Source organism: Cyprinus carpio, chromosome A15 (assembly GCF_018340385.1).
Source record: "Cyprinus carpio isolate SPL01 chromosome A15, ASM1834038v1, whole genome shotgun sequence".
Classification (NCBI taxonomy): domain Eukaryota; kingdom Metazoa; phylum Chordata; class Actinopteri; order Cypriniformes; family Cyprinidae; genus Cyprinus; species Cyprinus carpio.
The window spans coordinates 11,888,681-11,916,101 of record NC_056586.1 but is presented as its reverse complement, the minus strand read 5'-3'; the positions used below and the strand labels follow the sequence as shown (position 1 = coordinate 11,916,101).

General features: G+C 36.5%; 3 protein-coding genes, 1 long non-coding RNA gene and 1 pseudogene across 4 annotated transcripts; 2 read left to right on the top strand and 3 right to left on the bottom strand.

Annotated features, from left to right (window-relative positions):
• On the bottom strand, positions 1 to 964 carry LOC122147771 (annotated as a pseudogene).
• A 2,790-nt stretch (positions 965 to 3,754) lies between these two features.
• Positions 3,755 to 6,274, bottom strand: LOC122147688 (dehydrogenase/reductase SDR family member 11-like). Its single transcript, XM_042771023.1, has 7 exons — positions 6,061 to 6,274; positions 5,765 to 5,974; positions 4,786 to 4,880; positions 4,550 to 4,679; positions 4,348 to 4,440; positions 4,211 to 4,276; positions 3,755 to 4,073 (listed from the first exon to the last, which is right to left on the bottom strand). The coding sequence occupies exons 1-7, from the start codon at positions 6,190 to 6,192 to the stop codon at positions 4,032 to 4,034; spliced, it is 768 nt and encodes a 255-aa protein (XP_042626957.1). The 5' UTR covers positions 6,193 to 6,274; the 3' UTR covers positions 3,755 to 4,031.
• Positions 6,275 to 12,519: 6,245 nt separating this feature from the next.
• Positions 12,520 to 13,685, top strand: LOC109067139. The gene is made up of 2 exons (XR_002013773.2): positions 12,520 to 12,789; positions 13,290 to 13,685. It is a non-coding gene; the product is annotated as an uncharacterized LOC109067139 (long non-coding RNA).
• Positions 13,071 to 15,950, bottom strand: LOC122147687 (RIMS-binding protein 2-like). Its single transcript, XM_042771022.1, has 5 exons — positions 15,408 to 15,950; positions 15,064 to 15,226; positions 14,823 to 14,926; positions 14,256 to 14,327; positions 13,071 to 14,171 (listed from the first exon to the last, which is right to left on the bottom strand). The coding sequence occupies exons 1-5, from the start codon at positions 15,612 to 15,614 to the stop codon at positions 14,106 to 14,108; spliced, it is 612 nt and encodes a 203-aa protein (XP_042626956.1). The 5' UTR covers positions 15,615 to 15,950; the 3' UTR covers positions 13,071 to 14,105.
• Positions 15,951 to 17,581: 1,631 nt separating this feature from the next.
• LOC109067134 (14-3-3 protein gamma-1-like) lies at positions 17,582 to 23,004 on the top strand. Its single transcript, XM_042771021.1, has 2 exons — positions 17,582 to 17,820; positions 20,970 to 23,004. The coding sequence occupies exons 1-2, from the start codon at positions 17,734 to 17,736 to the stop codon at positions 21,624 to 21,626; spliced, it is 744 nt and encodes a 247-aa protein (XP_042626955.1). The 5' UTR covers positions 17,582 to 17,733; the 3' UTR covers positions 21,627 to 23,004.
• The last annotated feature ends 4,417 nt before the right edge of the window (positions 23,005 to 27,421 follow it).

Genomic DNA, 27,421 nt, shown 5'->3' with positions numbered 1-27,421 from the left:
TCATCTCATATTCAGAACACTGATGAAGTGACAGCAAGCATTAAACACACAATAGTTTCTCCAGTGATGGATGATGCTTGCTTTAACATGAGGAGGTGCACTCAGGACATACACCACTGTGTTTGCAATTTCAGCTGCTTGCAGGCACTGCAAATATGATTTTTAGATATTAAAAAGGTAAACAATGACCTATAACATGTTCTGTGGACAAGAATCAGGATTGGTCTATACCTTTATACTTAAATAGGTAGCAGCAGCCTTTTTTGGGTTTTGACTTAAGAGCCGGTAGGTTAACTCAGTCTCCACTAAGCCAGGAGATACAGACTGTTAAAGAAAGAACACATAGTGCCAGCAAGTGTTTAGACATGTTTATTTTGAATAATCATGTTAATTCTTGATCCTCCTGCTCTTACTGTGGCACGTATGTGGGTCTTGGCCTCTCGTAACTCTAACCCCAAACCCAAACCTACAGCCATAACCGCAAATTCATAATCAGTATAAAAGTATAAATCATAAATCAGCATTATTGAATATGGATGTCCACACATACTTAAAGTAAGATATTTAAAGATACTGAATTTTCTGGTCCATGGCAGAGGTAGCAATAAAATGTGTCTAAAATGTCCAATAAAACATTAAAAGTACCCATTAATATTAATGATATGACCATCATCAACTTTTCTTTCTTTCATGGACTGTTAAGTCTCACGGGTGCACACTGACAGGCCAATGACATGCACCTGCAAAATATGAAGATGACTACCATAACACAATCCCTTGCTGCATGTTTTCCGAACAGAAATACATATTTATTCTGTGATGTATGTACATCCATCATAGTCCTCCAGCCACTGGTTTTGCCGCTCAATAGAGGCGCAGGGAGAGCCAAACCAGCATTATTAATGCACACGTCAATGCCTTGATGTTGAACTTTGATTCAGGAGAACATGGATAACGTTGTCCTCTACAGACAAATAACATTTATATGGTATCAGAGTGCCAATGAATCCTCTACTGACACGTTCAGCAAAAAAAAAAAAAAAAAAAAAAAAAAAATTGGCAGTGGGACAGCAAGTATTGGCAAACCAAGCAAAAATGGTGACACTGGCACATTGGTATAACTGGGTTAATTATTATACAAGTTTTTAGAACTTCGTCCTGCATTGTTCCCTGTGACATGAAATACTGCAGGCTATAACGAAGAAATTGTAAAGCATTTCAAACTTTAAGATTATATTATTAAAATGTGATCAACTGGAGATCTCAAATGTTAATAATGATAGTAATTTCATTGTTGGGTTCTGACACTACAGGTGCATCTCATTAAATTAGAATGTCGTGGAAAAGTTCATTTATTTCAGTAATTCAACTCAAATTGTGAAACTTGTGTATTAAATAAATTCAATGCACACAGACTGAAGTAGTTTAACTCTTCGGTTCTTTTAATTGTGATGATTTTGGCTCACATTTAACAAAAACCCACCAATTCAATTCACAAATCTCAACAAATAAATAATAATAATAATAATAATACTCAAAACACCTGCAAAGGATTCCTGAGCCTTCAAAATGGTCTCTCAGTTTGGTTCACTAGGCTACACAATCATGGGGAAGACTGCTGATCTGACAGTTGTCCAGAAGACAATCATTGACACCCTTCACAAGGAGTGTAAGCCACAAACATTCATTGCCAAAGAAGCTGGCTGTTCACAGAGTGCTGTATCCAAGCATGTTAACAGAAAGTTGAGTGGAAGGAAAAAAAAAGTGTGGAAGAAAAAGATGCACAACCAACCGAGAGAACCACAGCTTTATGAGGATTGTCAAGCAAAATCGATTCAAGAATTTGAGTGAACTCAAGGCATCAAGAACCACCACACACAGATGTGTCAAGGAATTTGGCTACAGTTGTTGTATTCCTCTTAAGCCACTCCTGAACCACAGGCAACGTTAGAGGCGTCTTACCTGCGCTAAGGAGAAGAAGAACTGGACTGTTGCCCAGTGGTCCAAAGTCCTCTTTTGAGATGAGAGCAAGTTTTGTATTTCATTTGGAAACCAAGGTCCTAGAGTTTGGAGGAAGGGTGGAGAAGCTCATAGCCCAAGTTGCTTGAAGTCCATGTGGTAAGTTTCCACAGTCTGTGATGATTTGGGGTGCAATGTCATCTGCTGGTGTTGGTCCATTGCGTTTTTTGAAAACCAAAAAAAAAAAAAAAAAAAAATCACTGCACCCATTTACCAAGAAATTTTGGAGCACTTCATGCTTCCTTCTGCTGACCAGCTTTTTGAAGATGATGATTTCATTTTCCAGCAGGATTTGGCACCTGCCCACACTGCCAAAAGCACCGAAAGCTGGTTAAATGACCATGGTGTTGGAGTGCTTGACTGGCCAGCAAACTCACCAGACCTGAACCCCAGAGAGAATCAATGGAGTATTGTCAAGAGGAAAATGAGAAACCAGAAAATGCAGATGAGCTGAAGGCCACTGTCAAAGAAACCTGGGATCCATACCACCTCAGCAGTGCCACACACTGATCACCTCCATGCCACGCCGAACTGAGGCAGTAATTAAATCAAAAATATACTGCTACAATTGGTTATAACATTAAAAGTAAAACAATAACAATTTAAAAAATTCCAACAATTCATTTTTAATGTAAAAATTTTTTTTTTTTTTTTTTTTATTGGTCTTATGAAGTATTCTAAATTGTTGAGATAGTGAATTGGTGGGTTTTTGTTAAAAGTGAGCCAAAATCATAACAAAACTACTTGAATTTATTTAATACAAGAGTTTCACAATTTGAGTTGAATTACTGAAATAAATGAACTTTTCCACGACATTCTAATTTATTGAGATGCACCTGTATTTACTCACCCTAATGTTCTTCCAAACCTTTACGACTTATTACTGTTTGAAACATGAAGTGAGAATTAATGATTAATGTGCACGGTGCCTTTTCTCCACATTAAAAGCATTAAACTGGTGCTGTCAAAACTTTAAAAAGATAAACAGAACTTCAGTAGAACAAAAACCTTTATTCCTCTGCTACAAATGCATACTGTAAATTACATCAATTTGCTCCACATTTCTGGCACAGCCGACCACCTTCATGCCAAGCTGGACAAGAGAATCCTGTCAGTTCGTCCGAGATTTTCATGGGTTTGCAGTCACATTCAATAATTGCTATCCATACATTATTTGCAATAGCTTGCTATTATGTTGTACCTCCGCATTTTCCAGTGTAAAAATAAAATGCAGTTCAGTTAAACGTGTTTAACCGTTAGGATTGCTGCTGCGAATAGCACTTTCTCGTCCATCTATCTAGTTTGGAAGTGTCACGTTCATGCAGCGCCATTAGAAATTCGCACTTGAATTCAAATGATTATCAATATTGAATGCAATATAGGGAAATAAAAAGGCTATTTCATCATTTTGTCTTAAACTTGAATGCTAACTGTATGTTTTTATGCACTAGTGAAATCCATACATAGCGTTTGTTTTCTTTTTATTTATTTATTTAGATAAAAACAATTGCAAATTCAGTTATTTGGGGTCTGTGACATACCTTATGCCCTCAGCCATGTTTGTAAAGCAATATTTTTATTCTCTTCGACTTAAAAAAATAGCGATTTTGTAGTTTAATCAAATACATTTTAAGAAGAAAAGACAAACACCTCTTTTAATTAGGCAATATCTCACTTAAAACATTAAAGGTCAGAATTGCAGGCACAGAATTGAACAGAAAATTGTCAAGCATCATCAGATCTGTAAATGTTTATTCAAGAAGTCAATCATTATGATGTCAAGCAAAATAAATTCTGCATCAGTACATGACGCAAAGAACTCTCTGTGCTTCTAAAATAATTTCTCTGATATTAATTTGGTCTTTTTAATATGTACAATAATAGTCATTACAATTATTATAAAAGGTTTATGGGACATTCTTGTGGCTTATGTCAGCTCTACATTTCATATTTTATGCCATTTATGGGCTATTGAGATGATAGTGATGCTTCCTCCAGTTTCTCTGTTCAGTTTATGTCAGCTGCTCCACAGGCTTCATCTGAATGTCACCAATCTAGATATGTGAAAGGAAAACCATTATATAAGAATTTAATCATGAAATCTAAGTAATACCTACTAAACACTGCTAAAACTGATGTAAACTGCCTATATATCACAATAATGTTTTCTCCAGTGTTCGATGATGCTTACTTGAACATGAGGAGGAGCACTCAGGACATACACCACTGCGTTTGCGATGTCATCTGCTTGAAGGCACTGTAATATTTAAACATGTAAATGATGACCTTCAACAAATTGAATAGAAAGGAATCAGAATTTGTCTATACCTTTATACTTTTATAAGTAGCAGCAGCTTTTTCTGGGTTTTCACTTAAGAGTCGGTAGGCAAATTCTGTCTCCACTAAACCAGGAGAAATACACTGTTAAAGAAAGAGAACACTTAGTGCCAACAAGTCTTTGGACATGCAATAATCATATAACATATATAAAGTGCTCAACAGAAGCAAATCCTGATCCTCCTGCTCTTACTGTGGCACGTATGTGGGTCTTGGCCTCTCGTAACTCTTGCCTCAAACCTTCTGTGAGAGCCGTCACTGCATATTTGGTAGCATTGCAGAAGTGTACATCGGCATTGTTGACGACCCGGTGTCCACTCATGCTGAAACACACAAATATATTAAAAGATTTTCTGACCTGGTACAGGCTGGAATCTGAATGCAGGCAAAAAAAAAAAAAAAAAAAAGTCTAATAAAACTTTCCTGTACCTGTTAATATTAATGATATGACCATCATCAATATTTCGTTCTTTCATGGACTGGTATGCCTCACGGGTGCACACTGACAGCCCAATGACATTCACCTAAACAAAAAGTGAAACTCTTTATTTCATAAATTCAACAACTCACTGAACTCAAGATCCATTTCTTTCAGAACCAATGAGTGTTCATAAGAAATTATGGAGTATTGGAGTCAACCAAGTTATTTTTCAACAGTACTATCATATACACACTAAAAAAAAAAAAAAAAAAAAAAAAAAAAAAAAAAAAAAAAACTGTATTTATTACATAATTATATTTGGGTTGACTTTTTTTTATAAATACAACAAATTGAAAAGTGGATACATGCAATTACAATAAATACCCTTATTTAAAAATAAATAAATAAATAAAAATAAAAAAAAAACTGCAAAGTAATATGCATGTCGAGATGTCAGAGAGAGTGATGACTTCAATGAATCACTGACTCGGTTGATGGGAGAAACGAACGTCTGTCGAAACTTTGAATCAGTTGAATCAATTGCTTCGCAAAATGATTCACTGAAAACACCACAAGCTGGTGACTCCTGCTGGTCAAAACATGTATAAAAACAACTTCTACAAACCCATTGCAAATGTTTATATATATATATTATTATATATATATATATATATATAATATTATATTATATATATAAAATAATTCTAAATAGGGTTATTGCAATCAACAATTCATCAAATACCATTAAATATGACACTGAACTTCCGAAACATTTCAGAGCACGCACTACTAAAATCACGTGATGCTGAACGTCTGACACGCGCTCCGAGCCATTGGTTCGAAACAAATGATTCCCAAAAGTTTCGAAGCTTCACGAAGTTATTCGAAGGCACCCGTCGATTGAAACGGTTCATTAAAATGAGCTACTGGGAAGAACCGATTCGCAGAAAGGAGTCGGTGGTTTTTCGTCGCTACAGTGTTACTTACATCCATCATAGTCCTCCAGCCACTGGTTTTGCCGCTCAATAGAGGCGCAGGGAGAGCCAAACCAGCATTATTAATGCACACGTCAACTCCCTGATGTTGAACTTTGATCCAGGAGAACATGGATAACATGTCGTCCTCTACAGACAGATCACATTTATATGGTATCAGAGTGCCGCTGAATCCACTACTGACACATTCAGCAGCCAAGTTCTGCAAGACAAGAGAACACACGATTTTTCAGGCGGTGCATACACATTTAACTTACTTCTCGCGAGTGTATGCTAACGGTGCATTACCTCTATCTGCCCCACATTTCTGGCACAGCCGACCACCTTCATGCCATGCTGGACAAGAGACTTTGCGATTGCAGCTCCGATTCCCACTGAAGCTCCAGTGACAAGAGCAAGCCTGCCTTTCCAGCGATCCATGCTGCTTGTTAGCTACTCTCACGAAGATCAACTGCTGGACAGCTGACTGTCGTTACAGTGATCAGGGTTGCCAGGTCTAGCAAAGCTTTTCATCCCAAAATTGTTTTAAAACCTGCTCACACCGCCCAAACACACTCTCGTACACTACACGTTCAGCATTGCTTTTTTCTGTTTTAATCGATTTATCTGATTTCAGCGATTTTAGCTAGGCTTAATTGCGTATATTATAGGCTATATTCTATGATTATTTTATTTGGTACGTAAGTTAATTTGAACATATCCTTTTCATTTGTGTTTTTCATTCTCTTTAAATTCATTTGAATTAAACATGAAAAATGCATGTTTTGGATGAGTATAAAATTAATAAAAATTCTGATAACTGATAGTCCATTTAATAGTAGGATATGTAATGGTAAGAGGTACAAGTGGTCTGTTTATGTTCATGAATTAATGAATGAATTCGTATGTTTTTCCCAGTCTTTTTGATATTATCTGTCTCTTAAAATAAAGTTTTTTTTTCTTTGAATTTAAAATTCTAAAAGTTGCCATTTCCTTCTCAATTCTCCTTTGGTTGCCAGGTATTCAGTACCAATAACAAATCACCTAACTTGGAATGTCAATGAATAATCTGTCTTCTTAGAATCTGGCCAATGAGAACACACTTGCTTTTTATCCCACACAGCTCTAACAGATGCAATAAATGTTACAAAGTGTTCAGCCTGTATAATTTTCACAGGGTTAGTTATTCATTATATACTGAAACACTTTAAAAATACTGGGTTAAAAATAACCCAAATTGGGTTATTTTGGCAACCTTTCACTGGGTTGATTTTGACCCAGCTAGTTGGGTGCTGGCTTGTTTTAATTAACTCAACTATTGATTGAAAATTACTATTGCTGGCTTAAAATTAACCAAAAATATTTTGGAAATTAAAAATCTCTAACAGAATTACTAGAGGCAACAGTAATAATCAATTGGTGAACATTTATTAAGAGAAAACACCCAAAAAATCAAAGAGGGTGCATCTATCTGACTGCCTTACATATTTGATAATTTTATGTTAGATACATGTTGAAGCCACACATGGCTAAATTTTGACAATAAAGTTTTCTTTGCCATGAATTATTTGATGAATGATACATAACTTGCTTCCGAGTAAAACCTCAACATAAATCAGACAGTGAGAACATAGAGGGAAGTGAAAACAGAGCTGACAAATAAGGCAGTGCCAACACACACAAAAAAACATAACTCCTAGAATAATACACTTCACGCCCATACCGCAGCTGAACGGAGCGGTGTGTATTTACCATGGCAATCCCGTCAGAAAACGTCAGGTTTGAAAATGCAGAAAGCTGCAAGACTACAAAAGACGGCTATATAGTATTCTTTCATTCTTATGATGTGTTAAAGTTTCACTTGTTTATACACACAGCAAATTATTTTCAGAGCAGACTGGTGTGGTGAGGGACCCCTGGTAGCGGAAGTACCTCTCCAATTCATTATGGGGGAGAATAAGCATGTCTAATGATACAGCTGAAAGTGTTACATTGGTGCCTAAAAAAGATGTTTTACAAGTTGTCATGAAGTTCCCGTTCTTTGTTCTAAATATAGCCTGTCTGAATAATAATAGATTATCAAACCAGTTCCTCCCATATTAGAGATACGGCAGACTTGAGTGACTATAGCACTGCTGTAAATCCAACAAGAAGCAATAAAAAATGTTTATTAGGTTTTGAAGGTACATAAAATAACCTTACCAGGATGTGTAATATTTTTCAGAGAATTAATGATGCCATCATATTTTTTATTGGCACTTGGTGATTCCTGTAAAATAAGATGCATGTGATAAAACACTGTTGTATTGATTGTTAGTAGCAAACATTTAACAATGCATCAGTGGTTTTCACTTATAAAAAAGTCCAAGGACAGCAACTCCTGAACTCTGTTTCACAGATTTGTAATTTTCTTTAATATGTACAATGTAAAGCTGTTAAGGATAAAAAAAAAAAAAATGCATGCTTAGTTTCTTATCGATCCACAAATAACTGTAGGAATAAAACCTGTCTATCCACCTTATTTTGCGATGCAAAAATTTTCTGTGAATGTGCAAGACTTCTGATTCATTAGCCGCTATTTTAATAATTAAAGTGCAGTAAACTGTAAAGCTATTTGCACTATAAACCAGAGTGTTTAAAAATATGTTAATAAAATAATAAAATAATTTGATAACAAATAGCACTTTGCATGACGGATTATTTTTGTACAGCTAAAATAACTGGAAGTGGATGATACCGGAAGCCACACACAATTTAATTACAAATTGGCATCATCCCTGTTCTTACATTAAAAATAAGATGGATTTCTTAATAGCCTGTTACCTCTATAGGGTATTTCTCTCCATCTATAGTATATTCTGATCCAGGTCCACCATTCTTGCCCCAGTGCAGATGAAGCTGCTGAGCTTTTTATGTAGTGTAATATATTGTAATATATTGATAATGAAATATATTCACATTTAATAAATTACATTTACATTACATGAATACAGACAATGACCAGTGTATGTTGTCTATGTTCAGGTCATTCAGTTAAAAAGATTTAAACTGGACCTCTAACCTTCAAAGGTGTTTAATTCTGACAACTCTTATTCTCAGATTCTCATAAATCTTGATGCACTTCGTAAACTTATAATTCTTGCAAGCCTTCCAATAAATAAATCTCAAATCATCACAAAAAATAACACATAAAAACAATTAAACACGCTCACACCTAAATTCAGCAGCATCAGGTTTAAAAGTAAATCTGTTTTTATGATAAATAAGATGACATATACACCATTTAACTCGCTTACCTGCACTTCAAGCAAAAATGCATAGAATGGCAAGTACAGAAAAACGGAGCATATTCATCCTTAATATTTGGATAGAAAAAATCCATCTGAAAGATCAATCCAGCTCACAGGGGAATGTATTTTATGATAGGATACTTTGGAGGTGCATTTTATAAGAACACAATGACCCTCCCTTTTCACGGTTTACAACACAAAACCTAGAGACCATAAAACTCATTTGTATTAGGATGAATCATATTCTTACTTATGAGTAATTCAGTGTATCCAATCTACTCTAAACTAGTCATGATGACAAAAATGTTCTCCACCTATAAAAAACTTTCACTTGATTTCAGTTAACACATGATAAAGCACTTATTATCAGTTATCACTAACTAATGAATAATGTGGTTGCATAGGCCCATCTTTGGAGCAGTAAGCAAACATAACAACAGTAAAATGAAGTAAAATGAAGCTACATTACTTTACTGCAAAACTTTAAAGTGTTTGAATATAATGAAAACAAGTATCACCAGATTACACCAGTCACATCCTAAATATCTAAAACAATCAAGTCCATACAGCGTCAAATATAAGACAGTGTGGGATCACACAACATTTAGACCTTCTTTTTTTACTGAATTAAAGCTCTACTTAAAATGCTGACTTGGCCGAGATTTCTAAGTTGCCTATGAAAATGTCCGGGTTTCGGCTTTGTTTTTTTTGTTTGTTTTTTTTTTTCATATTGACGTGATCTACTACAGTCCTCATACAGTATGTAGGCTATGCAAATTGGCTTGACTCTCCTCTGTAGATCCCACCTTCTCGCACGCTACGATTGGTCGATTATGTACAATACTCGCACGCTATTGGTCAAACAATGTTTCAGTCATTACCATCACCAAGTATGAAGAAATCGCCTAAAACACAAAAAAATCAAGAAATCCCAAAAAATGCATACCTTACTTAAAAATACAGTAAAAATGATAGCGGTGTAAAAGTTTATCTTAATTTATGATAACTTTAATGACAATTTATTGATTAATGTTAATGTTGATTGTATTTAAAATGATTGAAATGATTGAATCTTTATATATATATATATATACTATAATATGATTAATATATTATATGATATACTATATATATTTAATATATATATATATATAATGAATCAAAACATTCAGCAATAACCAAAGAAACTAAACTCAAATTAAAAATAACAAAGGCAAAGATGGTAAACCAACTATACAAATAAAACCTTCTTCAAGTAATTACATCTTTTCAAGTATCTATACCAAAAAATCTATCTATACCATGAAATTTATTTCAGGACTTAATCTTGTTTTGTACAGAAATAGGCATATAAAGGATGTCCAGGCTCAACCCCTACTGCTTGAACAGTGAGAATACAGTTTATAGGACACAGTTTGTAGCACCGAAACATTGTCAAGTTGATGGAGCTGATAAAAGATCCATTGGTCTCAGTGGATTGCTCAATGAGTGATTTGTGTGTCTGATAAAAGGGAGGCAAACAACATCCTCTAGATCTGACCTTTAGATGCAACCTTCATCTTTCATAATCTTTTTTTATAACTGCTGCAAATGTTTTGAAATAAAGTGATTTACTAGTAGGCTTTTTTTTCCAGCTTCGGGAACTTTCATGTCTCATGTACATTACAATTACAACTGACAGATCTTCAAATTACAAATCTTGTCTTTTTGTTATATGAAGGCCACATACAAATGAACTGACTTAAACTTGTAATCATGCCACTATCACAGAGGTGCCCAAACTTTGCATTACGAAGGGCCAAATATCAAACTTGAACAAAGTGTTGCATTATATCAAAATATATAAAAATGTATTTTTTAAAAATCTAATTCACTTCCAGTATATTCTCTAAATGTCAATGCAAAAATAGAACAAAAGGTGCTTTAACACAAAGAAATTAAAAAATGAAGATATGCTCCCATGGCATGACCTCCCCCCCCCCTATTTTTATGGCATGATATGGCATGGCGGGACCCTGGTTTGGATGTCACTGTGCTATCATTTTCATTTTTACAATGTTTGAATACCTTTTGTGTAGATTTTATTGTTTTACCCTTTGCTGTGCGATAAAATATTATATCATTTAATAGTAAAAAAAATTAACAACAATCCGCGCCACAAGGATGCGCTGTTTTCTTTCAAATCAAAGCTAAATACACGTAAAAACAGCGCATCCTTGTGGCGCGGATGATACAGAAGAGCATACGGTGATATGGAGAGACACAGAGGAGACTGTTGACAAAGGAATTATTGAATAAAGTCATTATTTTTGTGTTTTCTTCGCTTACAAAAAGTGTTCATGTCACTTCCATATAACCCAGATTGCACGTCTGATGGCAGATGGAGTATTCTGACGATGACTTTCATACCTTTTATGGACCTTGACACTGTTAATAATTACTTGGTAGTCTATGGGACAGTCACAGGCCTCCTGGTTTTCATCCAAAATATCTTAAATTGTGTTCTGAAGAACGAACGAAGCTTGGTTTGGAACGACAGGGGGGGATTTTCATTTTGGGGTGGAGTATCCCTTTAAAATAAAATAAAGACAGAATTCTCCTGTGGTTCATGTACAGTATGTACACACTGTTGGACATTATTATTAGACAAATTAAATAAACTAGTGAAAATAGCCAAAAACTGCCTATAATCACCCAGGTACATATAATGGGATGTCTGTAAATCATTTTGATTTTTTTTTTTTTTTTTTGTACAACACTAGGTACATTATCATTGTACATCACAGAGAAGTATCTGCACATCCCCCACTTCCTTCTGTGCATGTCAAACGAGAGTTTGAGGTTTGGGTTGTCTAGACAACCAAGTCCATCTCGTGTACATCATGTTCAGGGAAATATGAGACCGGCCTCCTGTTTACCAAACTACCAAATACTCAGGGGGGACTGGGACAAAAGTGTTTAAATTCAAGCATCTGAGGAAAGTGACACAGAAGAAAGAGTGTCTGATATTACATTTTCATTTGATAATCTCATAATATGTTTAATTCTGTATGCATATAATATCTATAACTGTTTTACTGATCAGCATCTTACTGTAAAACAATGCAAATTTAGTCAAGATTTTAAAATACACTCATATGACATTTATGTGACACAATACCACACCTTCATAAGTATATGTAATATGCTGATGAAACAGTGTGGTTTTGCACAACATAGCAACCACCCTTCCCCCTCAGGAAAGAGCTCTACAAGTGCCGCAAACAAGATGCTTCAAACATCAAGTTATTAGGAACCTATTCATAAAACACACACAAAACAAGTGTAACATCATCCACCGCTGATATTTTCTCACAGACCAACACCGCTGTCATTTAAACTGATGGATATCATGTTTTTAAAGCCTCACCGTCAGACTATGTGGAAGCCTGATGCAATCTGATCACGTGTTTAGTAGACTTCCTCTTTATTTCTTTGTATGATTTTTATGTATGCTAAAGACCAAGGGCTTTTTCTCTCATTTCTGATCAGTCTTTTATCGGTTAAAATGCCCTTAAAAGGAATTGATTCGAGTCAATCTTTGAACGAATATCGCTGTAGTCCAATAGGCGTGCATTCGTGCTTCTTTAAGACAGCGACTGAAGGGCCTCTTCCTGTGGTTTGCACCATGTGGCCTAAAAAGTGTTAAAAGGCGACAACTTCTTTCTCTTTTCGCTGTTGTTTCCGGGATCAAGCAGACAGAGAACTGGTAAGTCACTGCTCTTCAGTTTAACCTAAAATATCGGATAAATATGACTACATTTCTGTTTTCAGCTACTAAATTGTAAAGGATGGTAAACTGCTTGATGTAAATATAATTAGGTGAATTTGCTAAAACTTAGTAATAGAAAATAATGTTTAAAAAAGTGAATTCTTTTTCTTATCAATTATTTTTTAAACTAGTAGTTACAAAACCTAAATTTAATAGTCAATTCCAATAGTCCACACTGAATCAATTTCACATACATTTTTTACACAAAGCGACAAAACTGGAGGTATTATGCATAGTTTTATTTTAGATTAGTTCATTACACATGTAATATTTCATTTTTACCTACAGAACAGGCAATAAAAATGACTCTAAGCTTCCTGGTGGTTTACAGTGAATCACTATGAACAATTGAAGCTGATGCAGCTGAACATCCAACCATACTAAAACATGATCTGGCTTATTTTATTACATCATTTTGATCAAATTTTTTATTTCAGGTTTCAACAAATAGTTGTAAAATGAACATTTGGAGCACATGGAGATAAGAGGAAGCGTGCAAAGAAACGATTGGAGCGTGAAGAGAAGAGGCGGGAACATCAGAGGTACAGTGCAGTCACTCATAAAGTAGACAGCACTACTAAACGTCTCTACACAGTGTAGTGTTTCCTACTTTATGGATGAGTGTACTGTTGGCTGCGATGGACGACCTTATGGAGAACCAAAGATGCTCAATCTAAATGTCTTGTGATTTTACATATTATTAAAGATTGTATTTCATGACTAATTGTAATGCAATAATGTTTTTTTAATGCATTCTTCTTTATATTTGCATGTAAAGTTGTATCAAACGACTTTGAATTCATGAAACAGTAATAAAATGAAGCTGAACTGTATAACTGTGTGCAAAACCTATAGTGCAGTTGCTGTAAACAGGAAGGAGATTACAAAAATAGCTCAAATCGTATAAAGACATCAGCAGTGAAAAGACGATGCATAAAGTATAAAAACACAATTATTAAGTTATCATTAAGGCTAAAATATACTAGCTGCCTCCAAAAGCTCTTGTAGTAATCAGAAATCAGTTTGCTTTTACATATATAATTAATGCTAAGCACAGTGCGAAGAGGAAAGGTCAAGTGCATTTATAGACACACGACACAATATGTCATGCACATTACAGGAAACAAGACACGTTATATGGTTTAAGAAAAAAAAAGAAGCTAGAATGGAGCTGGAGCTGAATTCAGTAAAGTGGGTTATAATCACAGTCTGAGGTCACTCTCATGTTCCTGATTTCTCATTTCTCATTTCCTTCAGTCCCAAGGCAGTGATTGCAAAAAGTTTGATGGTACAAGACCTCGATAACCATGTAGATCTCCCTGGATCAATATAAAACAGTCATTCTTTAACTTATGACCTTTAAAAAAAAAATGTATCATGGTAAACAGAGTCATAATACTCACGTAATAAAATCCATCACTGTCCATTTCCCCCAAAACATAAATAATATCTCCTGCACGAAAGGGAAGCTCATCCTAAAGAAGAAAACAACAATAATAGGTCGATGACCTGATTCTTATCTTTGAAGAAATATAACAAATGAATGAATTAATTAGTTAATTAATAATAGACCAGACTTATTATATTTATAAAATATTTTCGTTGTCTATTTGTACAACCTTTCAAAAGGTATATAATTGTTTTACTTTTTTTCAGCTTGTTACCGTTAAGCAATGTAATATATGATTATTATTTGAAAATGTTACATATTTCAAAATAAAGCATAATAATAATAAATATTTATAATACTTTTTGTATTAATTTTAAAATATCTAAAATATTACTTAAAAATATTTTAATTTTATTTGTAATAGTAAAACATAAAAATGTATAAATACTTTTATATTATAATATTTTTAATTATCATTTAATGTATTATTTCAATGTTTATTCTATTATAATGTCTGGTATGTTGTCAAATAAAAAAGTTTTTTTTTTTTTTTTTCATATTTACTGGAAAATGCAATCACCTCAATATCCATGTTTGGAGAACTTTCCCAAGGGTCATAATCAAAGATGGCCACCATCCTGTGGACCTTCACGCCATCTGGCACACTAGACGTTTCGCTGGGTGCTAAAATTAAAAGTACAAAGTAGCCATAACTCAATTCCTAAATCCATACAAGTGTACTATGTTTAATTAATGTATTAAATATATGGCTAGTTTCATCAAGTAAGAAAAAAAAGAAAGAGAAAAGTGTAAATACTTGCCTGTGGAAGGCGTCTCCTCTGGTAGAAACCCCTGCTGGAACAGACGAAGTTTAAACTCTCCGTCTTCCACAGGAATTTCAGAAACCATGTTGCTCGGTACAAAACCAAATCGGCCACCGGTCTCCCCGCTATAGAAGCCATCAGCATCTTTATCTCCATATACCTACAAAAGAGCACATCTCGCTATCTCTGAGGCTTCCATCACAGCATGTGTTTCATTTAGCAGGTTCATGTGAGATGCAAAAGTTCAGTTTTACTAATTATGGAGTTCTGAATAATTGCGAATTTAGATATGAGAAGATACAAATAAATAAATAAATGAATAAATAAATAACCATTGTTACTTTAATGATCTGTCCTTGTTCAAAAGGCAGTTCCTCCTCCATTGTTTCAGGGTTTGGTGACATCACCGCAGGGTTGTATGAGAACAGAGCCACAAAGAGGCGTACGTTCGGGTCAAACATTTCCCTTTCGGATTCCCAGTTCTCTATACTTTTTGGTGTAGCAACCGTGAGACCATCTGGATATAGATAGACATCCAGCCCAATCATTCCAGTCTTCTCATATGCCTGCGACTGTCCAGCTGATGTCCCCTCAGTAGGCAGACAGGTGGTTAGCAAACACCCATATGCTCTCTATAGCTTTAGCATTAAGAGCTGTAGCCAAGCTAATCTGCCTCAGACTAATCCTCTTGGAACAAATGAATCAGTTTTACCTGAGACATCATCAGCTATTAACCTGACACATCAAATCAAGTCCATTTTGTAAAGTCAGTCTACAAAACTCTTTAGTGAAAGAACAGATTTCACATCATGGACTTGAAGCACTGAGGAACTTGAATAACACTTTGCTAGTGCATTTGGCTCAGTCCTGCCGCGCACAGTCCTGCCGATTAGCTGAGCCATCCGTTCTGAACTGTGCCAAGTAGAGCTAGCTGTCAACCACATTATCGTCAAGGAAGTAACCCTGCAAGTCCCTTTCACCTTTTCAGGACAATCCTTTACAGTCAACAAAAGGTTTGCATGGGTCAACCTAAGGAAACCAAAAAACATTGTGAAGATATTGTATAAACTAAATACAACAGTAATGGGAGAGAACTTGACTTGCTGTTCTGCTGTTGACTGGTAAGGTAAAACAGCATCTATTCTATTCTATTCTATTCTATTCTATTCTATTCTATTCTATTCTATTCTATTCTATGTATTTACCATATTCCTGACACTTCCATATTCTGACACTTATTGAAGTGTTCATACACTACCAGTCAAAAGTTTGGAATATTTATTTATTTACATGTTTTTGAAAAAAAATAAAAAATAATATATATTAAATAATATATACTAAAAATATATATATATATCTATATATAAAAACATGAGACACATTATTTATTTATTTATTTATTTATTTATTTATAAAATGACTCATTTGAAGATCCAAATTGCTTGTCTGTTCCACCAGTCTGATATATAGCACATCTATAACCTTTCTGAGCATGGACAAAACATGAGACACATTATCCTAAATATTACTATAATTGTGTCACCCCCAAAATCCTCCACTCCATACAGGAGGGTCGCTAGATATGGTAATAGGGGGTGACTCATTCTCCCATATTGCATTTGTTCTTAGAAGATGTCTGATGTGCCATCATCATCACTGCTGATATGTGGCCTCTTGACTCCCATATAAGGACTATTACATCATGAGTGAGGCACCCGGTATGGCAAGCCGTTTTAACATTTATTCTTTAAACGTTTCCTAATTTACATTACTAGTTAGTAGTATATACTGGTAGTTATCCTAGTACTAATTATTTAATAGTATTAATCTTAGACAAATACCTATATATGCAAGACTCATAATCATATATGTCTTAATTATTACTAGTAGCATTTAGAGAAAAATAACAACATAAAATTAACATGACAAGGCATTAATAAATGTCTCCCACTCCGACTTAATTGGTTAAGGACTCGACTCAGACTCAACAAGGTGTACTCGGACCCAACACTATAGCATAGTGGCAATTACTGTTTTAACTGTCATATACAATCAATAGTCAAAATATTACTTTATATTTCTTTGTAGTTTGTTCTGTTATCTTCTCTAAATTTAAAGTAACAACTGGAATTTGCATTAATGTCTAATAAACACATAATGGTTCCGATTAAAAACAATACTTTTTTTATAAACACTAGTATAAACACTTACAACTTAAATAGCTACAGTTAAAATAAGTACTATGTACTAGTCACTAGTAAAGCTGGAATAGTCAGAAATTCCTGAAATATGTACTAGTCAGAATTAGTCATAATTTATGCATTTATGGAATATTTTTTTAAAGTACATGTAGGCTATGACAAGAACATTGTAAAATAGTGTTACCTTAAAAAGTGTTAGTAAGGTAACAATAGACATGCCTAGGCCTTCCAGTTAGTTTTAAGGAATAAATGTCGTGCCAGCTTGCCATAGCACCCACGTTTAGAGCCCTGACGTAGCCCTCCAGCGCGTGAGGAGGGGCGAGGGTGGCCCGTCGGCACGAGCGCAGACAGCAAGGAACAGCTGCAGAGAGGCTCTCGTTCATTGAATTACACTGCATAGCTCATACAATATTACTGTTTCTTCCCCTAAAAGCAAATAATATCTTCCAAACCATAACCATCCAACATGGTTGACCGCGAGCAGCTGGTTCAAAAAGCCAGGCTGGCTGAGCAGGCAGAGAGATATGATGATATGGCAGCAGCCATGAAATCGGTAAGTCATTCTTTCAAATTTACCCTTGGGGTTTTATTTGTTTGATGATTTAGTTTGACCAACGATCCTTAAATCATCTATCTATCTATCTATCTATCTATCTATCTATCTATCTATCTATCTATCTATCTATCTATCTATCTATCTATCTATCTATCATAAAATACATAATAATATATAAAAATACATGAATAAATATAAAATACATATTATGCATACTTTACGCACGATCCATTTGGTGGAAAATGGTAATGGTGAATGATCATAGGCTATAGGTTGAGTTACAGTAAAATATGGCATGTAACGGGAGCCTTTAATATGATGTTTGACAAATTTTGGGGTGTGGATCTATGGTAAATCAGTGCTTTATTAATGAGAGTGCAGTGGATCGGGTGTAGACTGTCTGGATCTTGGGCGGTGCCTCCTGATTTACCCGAGCCCACAATCAAATGAATGAGACGATACATGACAAATGTATAAAAGATGCTTCAACATCGCTTTCAGCATTAATGAAATACAAAAAAAAAAAAAAAAAAAAAAAAAAAAAAAGGGGGGGGGGGGGGTCATATATATATATAATGATATTATATATATACTTATTATAATGATATGCATATATATATATATAGCTATATATATATATAGCCTATATATATATATATCGTACTTTATCCTTTTTTTAAATCGCTACTTTGCGTAACTACACATTCATGTTCATAAACGCAGTGTATTGGCTAGCATTTGATTTTACACTAGAAATAGGCGTTTTGTCATTTTTGTTCATTACCCAAGCATAATGTCATAAATGCATCATAATGCATCAGATAATTATTTTCCATCACCAGCTGCCTTTTTTTCCTCACGCATCCTCGCAGTTTTGTTACGTCTTCCCATATTAATTTTCCACATATGGGAGATATTAAGATGTTTCCTCTAAACCAACGTTAGAGGCAGCAGCATTCCTTCTAGAATCTTCCATCCTTGTCATATTGCAGTAAGCTCCATGATTCAGATTGGATATTCCTTCTAGTTTCAAACCTACCGTTTTATAGATTATTAAAGGTAATGGGATCTCTTTAATTCATAGTAAATAGTATTTCTATGTAAAATTTTAACTGTATTTGAGTGGGTGAATGTACATGGCACCATAATGAATACATTCAAGGCCTTAGGGCTTCTTGGTGGGGGGGCATCCTGACTTAATTCCCATCCGAGTGAGGGCATTTAGGAGACAATTCTTACACAGGCTTATGGAGATTTAGGAGGACCCCTCCGTTTCTGCTTTGTTAAGGGTTGACATCATGCTTTTTTTTCTGCAGGGGTGTCGTCTAGCATCTCTTATTTCTTGAGTGATTGAATGGTTCTTACCCGTGGTAATATGTTTCTGACTTAATTAAAAATGACATGTTGATGTGTCTACCTCAATGCTCTTTATTCTTAGACCTCCAATAAATGATCTTCATACTGAAATAGTCATAAAGCAACTGGAAATAGATTAGGGTGCAAAATATGTTAATTTACAATCTAGACCAAATGTGTTGGCACTCATTAGCAGTGTTTTACATAAAATAAAGTATTTATTTAATACCAAAATGTGGAATATTAAATTAAGTTTATTGAACCAGAAAATTGAGGAGTGACAGACCGATCAATTTTGCTAAAATGGTTGTATTATCTTACTGCCATATAACCTTGGTCTAAATCCCAAATGGCTGTTAAAAGGGAAGGTTTCCATCCTTGCAATGATCGTTGTGTATGCAATTTTAGCTTCATGGATCAGTGGGGGAGATTTAAAAGCAGTTTGACTCTAAAGTTACTTCAGTTCTATAGATAAAAGCCCATTTAGCCACAGACCTAATGGGAAAGTGCCCACGGGCCTTCATTATCTTGATGCGTCCGGCCAACTCAATAGACCAAGCTTCAAACTTCACACTGGAGTGAGATCATCCAGCTAGTTCTTAAACTTTAAATTTGTGAAGGGCTGGCATCCATGTAAATACTTGCATCCGATTGCAACACGGCTACCAAGTTAACAAGGTTACCGGTCACCCACCACAACTATCCGTTACTATCTGTCTGTGAGAGGAATGCTAAATCATTGTTGCACAGAACCTGTGTATCCAGACTGAAATAGCAATACGCTTGTTTAAATAAAACCCTTACATATCCTCCTGCCTGTGTTTCATTATGAGTCTTGTCTCCCTGTCCTACCCAGTTTTCCTGTTTTCTACTCTGATCTCTATTGATCTTTTTAAGCTGTCTTTGTATTCTGAAGAGTTTGAGGGAATAAATGTAGCTTTTGTAGCTGGAAGCTAAAACCAGAAACCTTGATCTGAGGCATGTGGCATTTGAAAAGTGTTAAACTGCACATTGGTACGCTTAATATAAAAATAAAGGTTCTTTATTGGCTTTGATGGTTCTTGAAAATCCATGGAACCTTTCCATTCCAAAAAAAAAAGGTTCTATGGGGAACCCATAATGTTTCTTCTGTGGCATCACTGTGAAAACGCCGTTTTGAAACCTTTATTTAGAGAGAGTACATATAGTCCTTTTCACTTAAGTACAGAAAACAAATTAATCCGTGCCAATATGTAATTGCACCACAAAGAAGTTCTGACATTTTCATCAGAAGGAGATCTGTGGTTGACATGAGTGATTTACGATATATTCTCATGAAACATCATCAAACCGTAGTATGGTCATCCCAGTTTGGCAAGAGAAAAGGTCAGAGAGAAGGCCACTGTAACACATGAATTGCCGCACAGCGATCGTGTTAACTTACACTGCAGTTGCCCTGGAGGGTATGTGGGAACATTTCTACTCCCGCCCCTGCCCCCACTCTCGGCTGAAGTGATTTCACCTCTAGTGTATTGTGTAGCGCTAGCACTCTGTCATCTCACTAGATAGAGTTGGACTACTGTACAAAATGAGACGATTGCCATGGAAACTGCACTTGGCATATAGCTCGAGCTCATGGCTGCACAATGCATTCAGCCAGATGATGAAGCTCTCTGTGGATATTATCATTATGTAATGGAAAAATGAAGCATTGTATGTTCATTTTACTGGTAAATGAGTTTTGTAACAAGAAAAACTTGTTATTAGCTAGCTGCTTTTCTCAAACAGCGTTCTATTTCCTTCCTTTGTAGGTAACCGAGTTGAACGAGGCCTTGTCCAACGAAGAGAGGAACCTCTTGTCCGTTGCCTACAAGAATGTCGTAGGCGCACGGCGCTCATCCTGGAGGGTCATCTCCAGCATCGAGCAAAAGACATCCGCGGACGGCAATGAGAAGAAGATTGAGATGGTGAGGGCCTACCGCGAGAAGATTGAGAAGGAGCTGGAGGCTGTGTGCCAAGACGTGCTCAACCTGTTGGATAACTTCCTGATCAAGAACTGCAGCGACACCCAGCACGAGAGCAAGGTCTTCTACCTGAAGATGAAGGGAGACTATTACCGTTACTTGGCCGAGGTGGCCACCGGCGAGAAGCGCTCCACCGTGGTGGAATCTTCTGAGAAGTCCTATAATGAAGCTCATGAGATCAGCAAAGAGCACATGCAGCCCACTCACCCCATCCGGCTGGGATTGGCCCTCAACTACTCAGTCTTCTACTACGAGATCCAGAACGCTCCGGAGCAGGCCTGTCATCTCGCCAAGACGGCCTTCGACGACGCCATCGCCGAGCTCGACACCCTCAATGAGGACTCCTACAAAGACTCAACCCTCATTATGCAGCTCCTCCGAGACAACTTAACGCTGTGGACGAGTGACCAGCAAGATGATGAGGGCGGGGAGGGCAACAATTAAAAGTAGACAAGTTCTCGATCTAGAAACATAAGAAATGGCTGGTGGACTTTGGCAGCAGCTTTTGCCATGGTTTCCTCTGCAGCAGCAGTTCTTTATTTTTCCACGAGTTAAAAGAAAAAAAAAATATCAAGGGTGATAAAGGGGGGGCTGAAGTACTAGTTTGAATATATACAGAAATATATATAGTTGAATGGGCCTCCCTCTTCTTGGTTCTCTTTGACATTTGCCAAAACCCCACTGAAATGTCAGTCAATCAGCCGGAAACGGTCGTTGTTGGTTGGGAATGGCAGCCTCACACTGGCATATGGACTGATGTATTTCAAAGGGATGCTGCTTATTTATGTTTTGGGTAGTAGAAAAGCATTTCTAAAAGAGGGTAAGATGGTGTTCAAAGGGTAAAAATAGTATTAAATGGTTCCGGTATTAGTCACAAGTTGATCTGTTGAAATCGTCCTCAATTAACTGAACTGAAAATTCAATTTAAATAGCTATTAGATGGAAGTACGTTGAATAAAATTGTGTTCTTTTGAATGCACCAAAACAGATAAAGTTCAGTCATTGTCATATATTCATTACAGTCTTATACTACTGGAACCATTCACTTTTTTGAAGGACAGGTTAGGGAAAAGAAAGAAACTGATCTGGTTTTAAAAAAAAATATTGCAGCTTAAAAGTTTGTGGTTTACTTCTGTGTTTAATTTATTTTTGCACATGCCAAGTATACTGTTTTGTCAGTGTAAGATAATTACAACGATACTATCAATGATTCAATATTGTGCATGCTGGTGATGTATTTATACAATAGCTTGACTTTATTAACTTATATCTTGGATGTTATGTATTCCTATAATTGAAAAGTAAACTGGCTTCATATTGTTTATTTATAATTTAGCAGTTTTCGTTTTGATTTGCTATTCCAAAATTGTGATTGTTAACAATAAATCAATCTGTTATGGGCGTTGCCGTTGTGACATGGAATGTTTTTTCTTTAGCTAGGCTGACTTTCGAAAAACACTACTGATCACTTAAATGTAACGGTGTTTTTCTTGGTAAAATGTAACCATGACATTGTTAAGCAATGTTTTGCTCTCTCAACAATATATGAGTGCTCTTCTTGTCATATTATGCACATTGAATTTGTGGTTTAAACAACAGTGACGTTACCAAATCAGTGTTTCCGTGATCGATTCAGAACATGGACCATAAATTGTCTCTGGCAGTATTTTTAAATTCATTTGTTTGCCTTTTTTCCTTTCTTTTCTTTTCTTTTTATTACTTTTAGCTGTATCCTGAGTGACAATATCTTGAATGTGAATAACTATGTAGCAGTTGCACAAGAGCCAAAATAATTACAACAATAAAAAGACAGAAAAAAGAACTCAAGTAGTCATAGATGCATCATGTTAATCAATGCTGGTCGTGTGTATTGTTTTTCTATTATTGACTCATCTAAAAAAAAAAGATTACTCAAAATACTGAATTACAGCTCAATTTTCAATACGTGGTCAAATCCAAGTCCTGTTTTTCTTGTCAACCAATCCAAGTAAGTAAGATGCCAACAGGACACAACTGAATTTAAGAAGACCAAATGGTTTTTCTCTGCATTGCACCTACTATCCATGATAAGTGTTCAGCACTGCATTGCAGAGCTCACCTCTCCACAATATAATAATATGCTTGACATGAATGTACCTCGATAAGGACCACATTATTGCTTTAGTTACAGTATGCATGCATTAAAAATGATTTGATGTTTAATGAGAGTAGAAACTGCAAATAAATTGCTGACTCCTGCATGCCTGTAGACATCTCCAATTTAATTCATTATCAGCATGACTAATTATTTGAATAATTGTCTCACTGATACTAAACTCGGATCTCATCTGCTGTCTGAAATGAATGTGATGTGTGACTGCTACTTAAACTGCATGAGCACCATCTGAAATCATGCTTCATTCTAGCGCCTTTTGCGTTTATATCTATTATGGAGGTAAAACAAACTGAATTGCTAGCGCTTTCAACATTCTGCTGCAGCCTCCTACAGCAACCCACACCCAGTAGAGCAAGAGATGAATTTCTCTGCTCAAAATGGTCCATAATAACAGCCAATCGCAGGCACAGTGAGCTGTCATATCCACCAATCCAGTGCATGTTGCTAGGGCTGGAGAAAAAACATCCCCTTTCCCATTGCTGTTCAGACATATAGAACAACCTGCAAAGAGATAAACATCAGAACATCAGAGACACCATTAAAATTCAAGAGAAACCTGTCTCCCGTCGTTCACATTGAGACTCTGTCATGTACACAAAAGGAGCAAGCCACCATTTTCTGCTGCATTATGATTGGATGCAAGATAGAAAGCACTGAATATCTGAATATTTTTGCCCTGGTTAAATTGTTTAGATAAGGCTTCTCATCTGAAGATTTGTCACCTCAAAATATATTTGCAGCATTATATTGAGGCTTATTTAATTGATTTCATACTCAAATCGTCTGATAAACATTAAAGTACAAGTCTCAAGTACAATTGGAATAGGATGTAATACATCCGTCTCTGCGCCTCAAGGGCATTCACATTTAAAGTTTAATCTGGAGAAAGAAAATGGAGAACATTCATTAAAACACTGTACCATCTGTATGAAGCAGAATGCCAAGGATTTGTGATGTGCCTTGGTCTAAGATCCCATCTGCGTAATGTAGAAATGACTTCCAAATCAATAACAGAATATGCAGAGATATATGTCACTAGAAACCCTTGTGGCCCTAATGATTACAGATGTACTCAAGTAACCAACTTACAGACATATTTAGAGGGATAATTCACCCACAAATTTAAATTCTTTCATCCTTTGTTCCAAACCTGTATGACTTTATGGTAACACTTTATAATAGGGAACACTTATTCACTATTAACTACGACTTTTCCCTCAATAAATTCCTAATCTTGCTGCTTAGTAATAGTTTGTAAGGTAGTTGTTAAGTTTAAGTATAGGGTAGGATTAGGGATGTAGAATAAGGCATTAATATGTGATTAATTTGTACTAATAAATGGCTAATATTCTAGTAATATGCATGCTAATAAGCAACTAGTTAAGAGACCCTAAAATAAAGTGTAACCAACTTTATTTCTTCTGTGGAACACAAAAGAAGATATTTTGAAGAATGTTGGCAACAAAACAGTTCTGGCTTCTATTAACTTCTAATGTATAGATAGATAGATAGATAGATAGATAGATAGATAGATAAAGCACTACATTTCCCCTCATCCCTCCTTCTGCTACTCTCTGCCATCTATTTGGAGGGTGATGTGTTGATGACATTCTTCCATGTAGGTTTGGACAAACCATTATATTCACGGATAACCTGGAATACTAACAACTGCATGTTGGAACAATATATTCTATATGCCCTCCTTCTGAGCCAGTCCAGTTCCAAAAAAAAAAAAAAAAAAAAAAAATGCTCATCCTTTCTTTGATATCAGAGTCCTGAGTCCACTCCAGTCCAATTAGAATCTGAGTCCTTTCAAGTGTCAGCTCCAGTGTCGGCTGAGTCTGCTCCAGCCCCTGAATCAGCTCCAGCTCCAGTGTCTGCTCCAGTGTCGGCTCCAGCCCCTGAGTCAGCTCCAGTGTCGGCTCCAACCCCTGACTCCCCACAACTCTCTCCTCCAACCCCTGAGTCAGCTCCAGCTCAAGTGTCGGCTCCAGTCCCTGAGTCAGCTCCAGTTCCAGTGTCGGCTCCAGCGCATGAGTCAGCACCAGTGTCGTCTCCAGCCCCTGAGTCAGCTCCAGTGTCGGCTCCAGCCCCTGAGTCAGCTACAGTGTCGGCTCCAGCCCCTGAGTCAGCTCCAGTGTCGGCTCCAGCCCCTGAGTCAGCTACAGTGTCGGCTCCAACCCCTGAGTCAGCTCCAGCTCCAGTGTCGGCTCCAGTCCCTGAGTCAGCACCAGTGTCGGCTCCAGCCCCTGAGTCTGCTCCAGTGTCGGCTCCAGCCCCTGAGTCAGCTCCAGTGTCGGCTCCAGCCCCTGAGTCAGCTCCAGCTCCAGTGTTGGCTCCAGCCCCTGAGTCTGCTCCAGTGTCTGCTCCAGCTCAGGTGCCGGCTCTATCCCCTGAGTCTGCTCCAGTGTCTGCTCCAGCTCCAGTGTTGGCTCCAGCCCCTGAGTCTGCTCCAGCTCAGGTGTCGGCTCTATCCCCTGAGTCTGCTCCAGTGTCTGCTCCAGCTCCAGTGTTGGCTCCAGCCCCTGAGTCTGCTCCAGTGTCTGCTCCAGCTCAGGTGTCGGCTCTATCCCCTGAGTCTGCTCCAGTGTCTGCTCCAGCTCCAGTGTTGGCTCTAGCCCCTGAGTCTGCTCCTTTGTCTGCTCCAGCTCCAGTGTCGGCTCCAGCTGCAGAATCCACTAATTTCCTCAACCTCAGTCAAGAGCCTGCTACAGCCCCTGAATTTAATCCCATAGAGTTCGGTTATGAGTCCACTCCAGGATTCAGTAAGGAGTCTGCTTCAGTCCCAGTGATCAGTATCAAGGCAGTCACAATCTCTAAATCTACATGGGAGCCCACTCTAACCCCTGAATCGACATTAGAGCCCACTTGTGCCTTTGAAATAACTCTAAATTTAATTCCAGTCCTAAAGTCTGTATGAGATTTCCACTCAGATTAAAAATCCGATCCAGAATATAGGCCAGTGATGGCTCCAACCACAGACCAGAGTTCAGTGATGGCTCCAGCCCCAGACCACAGTTTAGTGATGGCTTCAGCCCCTGAGTTCAGTCCTGAGTTCCCTCCAGTCCCAAAATTCAGTAATGAGTCCGCTCTAGCCCCAGAGTTCAGTAACAGGCCCACTCTGGCCCTGAATCTGCACCGGAGCTCACTCTAATCCTTGAGTCTGCACCAGAACTCGCTCTAACCATGGAATCTGTTCAAGAGTCCATTTCTATCTGTGAGTTTACTCCAAATTTCCCCTCCAGACCATGAGTCTATACAAGAATTATTGATTTATTATTATAATGGCAAATGAAAATACAACAATAACCTGGAATTAATACAACTCCAAAATGGCTAAAAAGCCATTGTGTTGTACAGTTCTGTTATTATCATTATGCTACAAGTTTTTCAAAAATATTTACTTAAGTTTTAGATAAAAAAATATCACACGATCTTTTAAGGTTATTAGGTCACATTCAAAATCAAAAGAAAGATTCATTATTTTTCTCTAAATTAATGATATTTTATGACCATTGAGAACATATTTCTCTGTATTTCTCATCTTTATATATATATATATATATATATATATATATATATATATATATAGATATATATATATCTATATATATATACACATACACACACACACACACACACACACAATACTCTAGTAAGAGCAAATGTATTACAAAATATGCAGTAATAACAATCTTCTATAAAAAATAATGGGAATTCTAAAAAATGCATTACATTAATAAGAATTTGGAAGAGGAGATTTGTTTTTGTTAAATATAATTTTAATACGGGGTGAAAAGTGTGTTAGTCTTGGACATATTTTGTGAGATTTACCCTTGAGTACAAAGGCAAAACAAAAGCTTTTCCAAAAAATCAGAAATTGAACACACTGGGATTATCTGTTCTTTGCTTTTGTATGGTAATTACATATTTAATGTTTGCCAGGTTTTTGTGGAATACTTTGGAGAGACACCACAAAGTGGGAGTCTATGTGTGAATCAAACGCTCGCATTCTTTGTCCTGAATTACCCATGAGGCTGAAGCTCTGATATAAAAAGCCACATTGTAAAATCCAGTGGCCCAT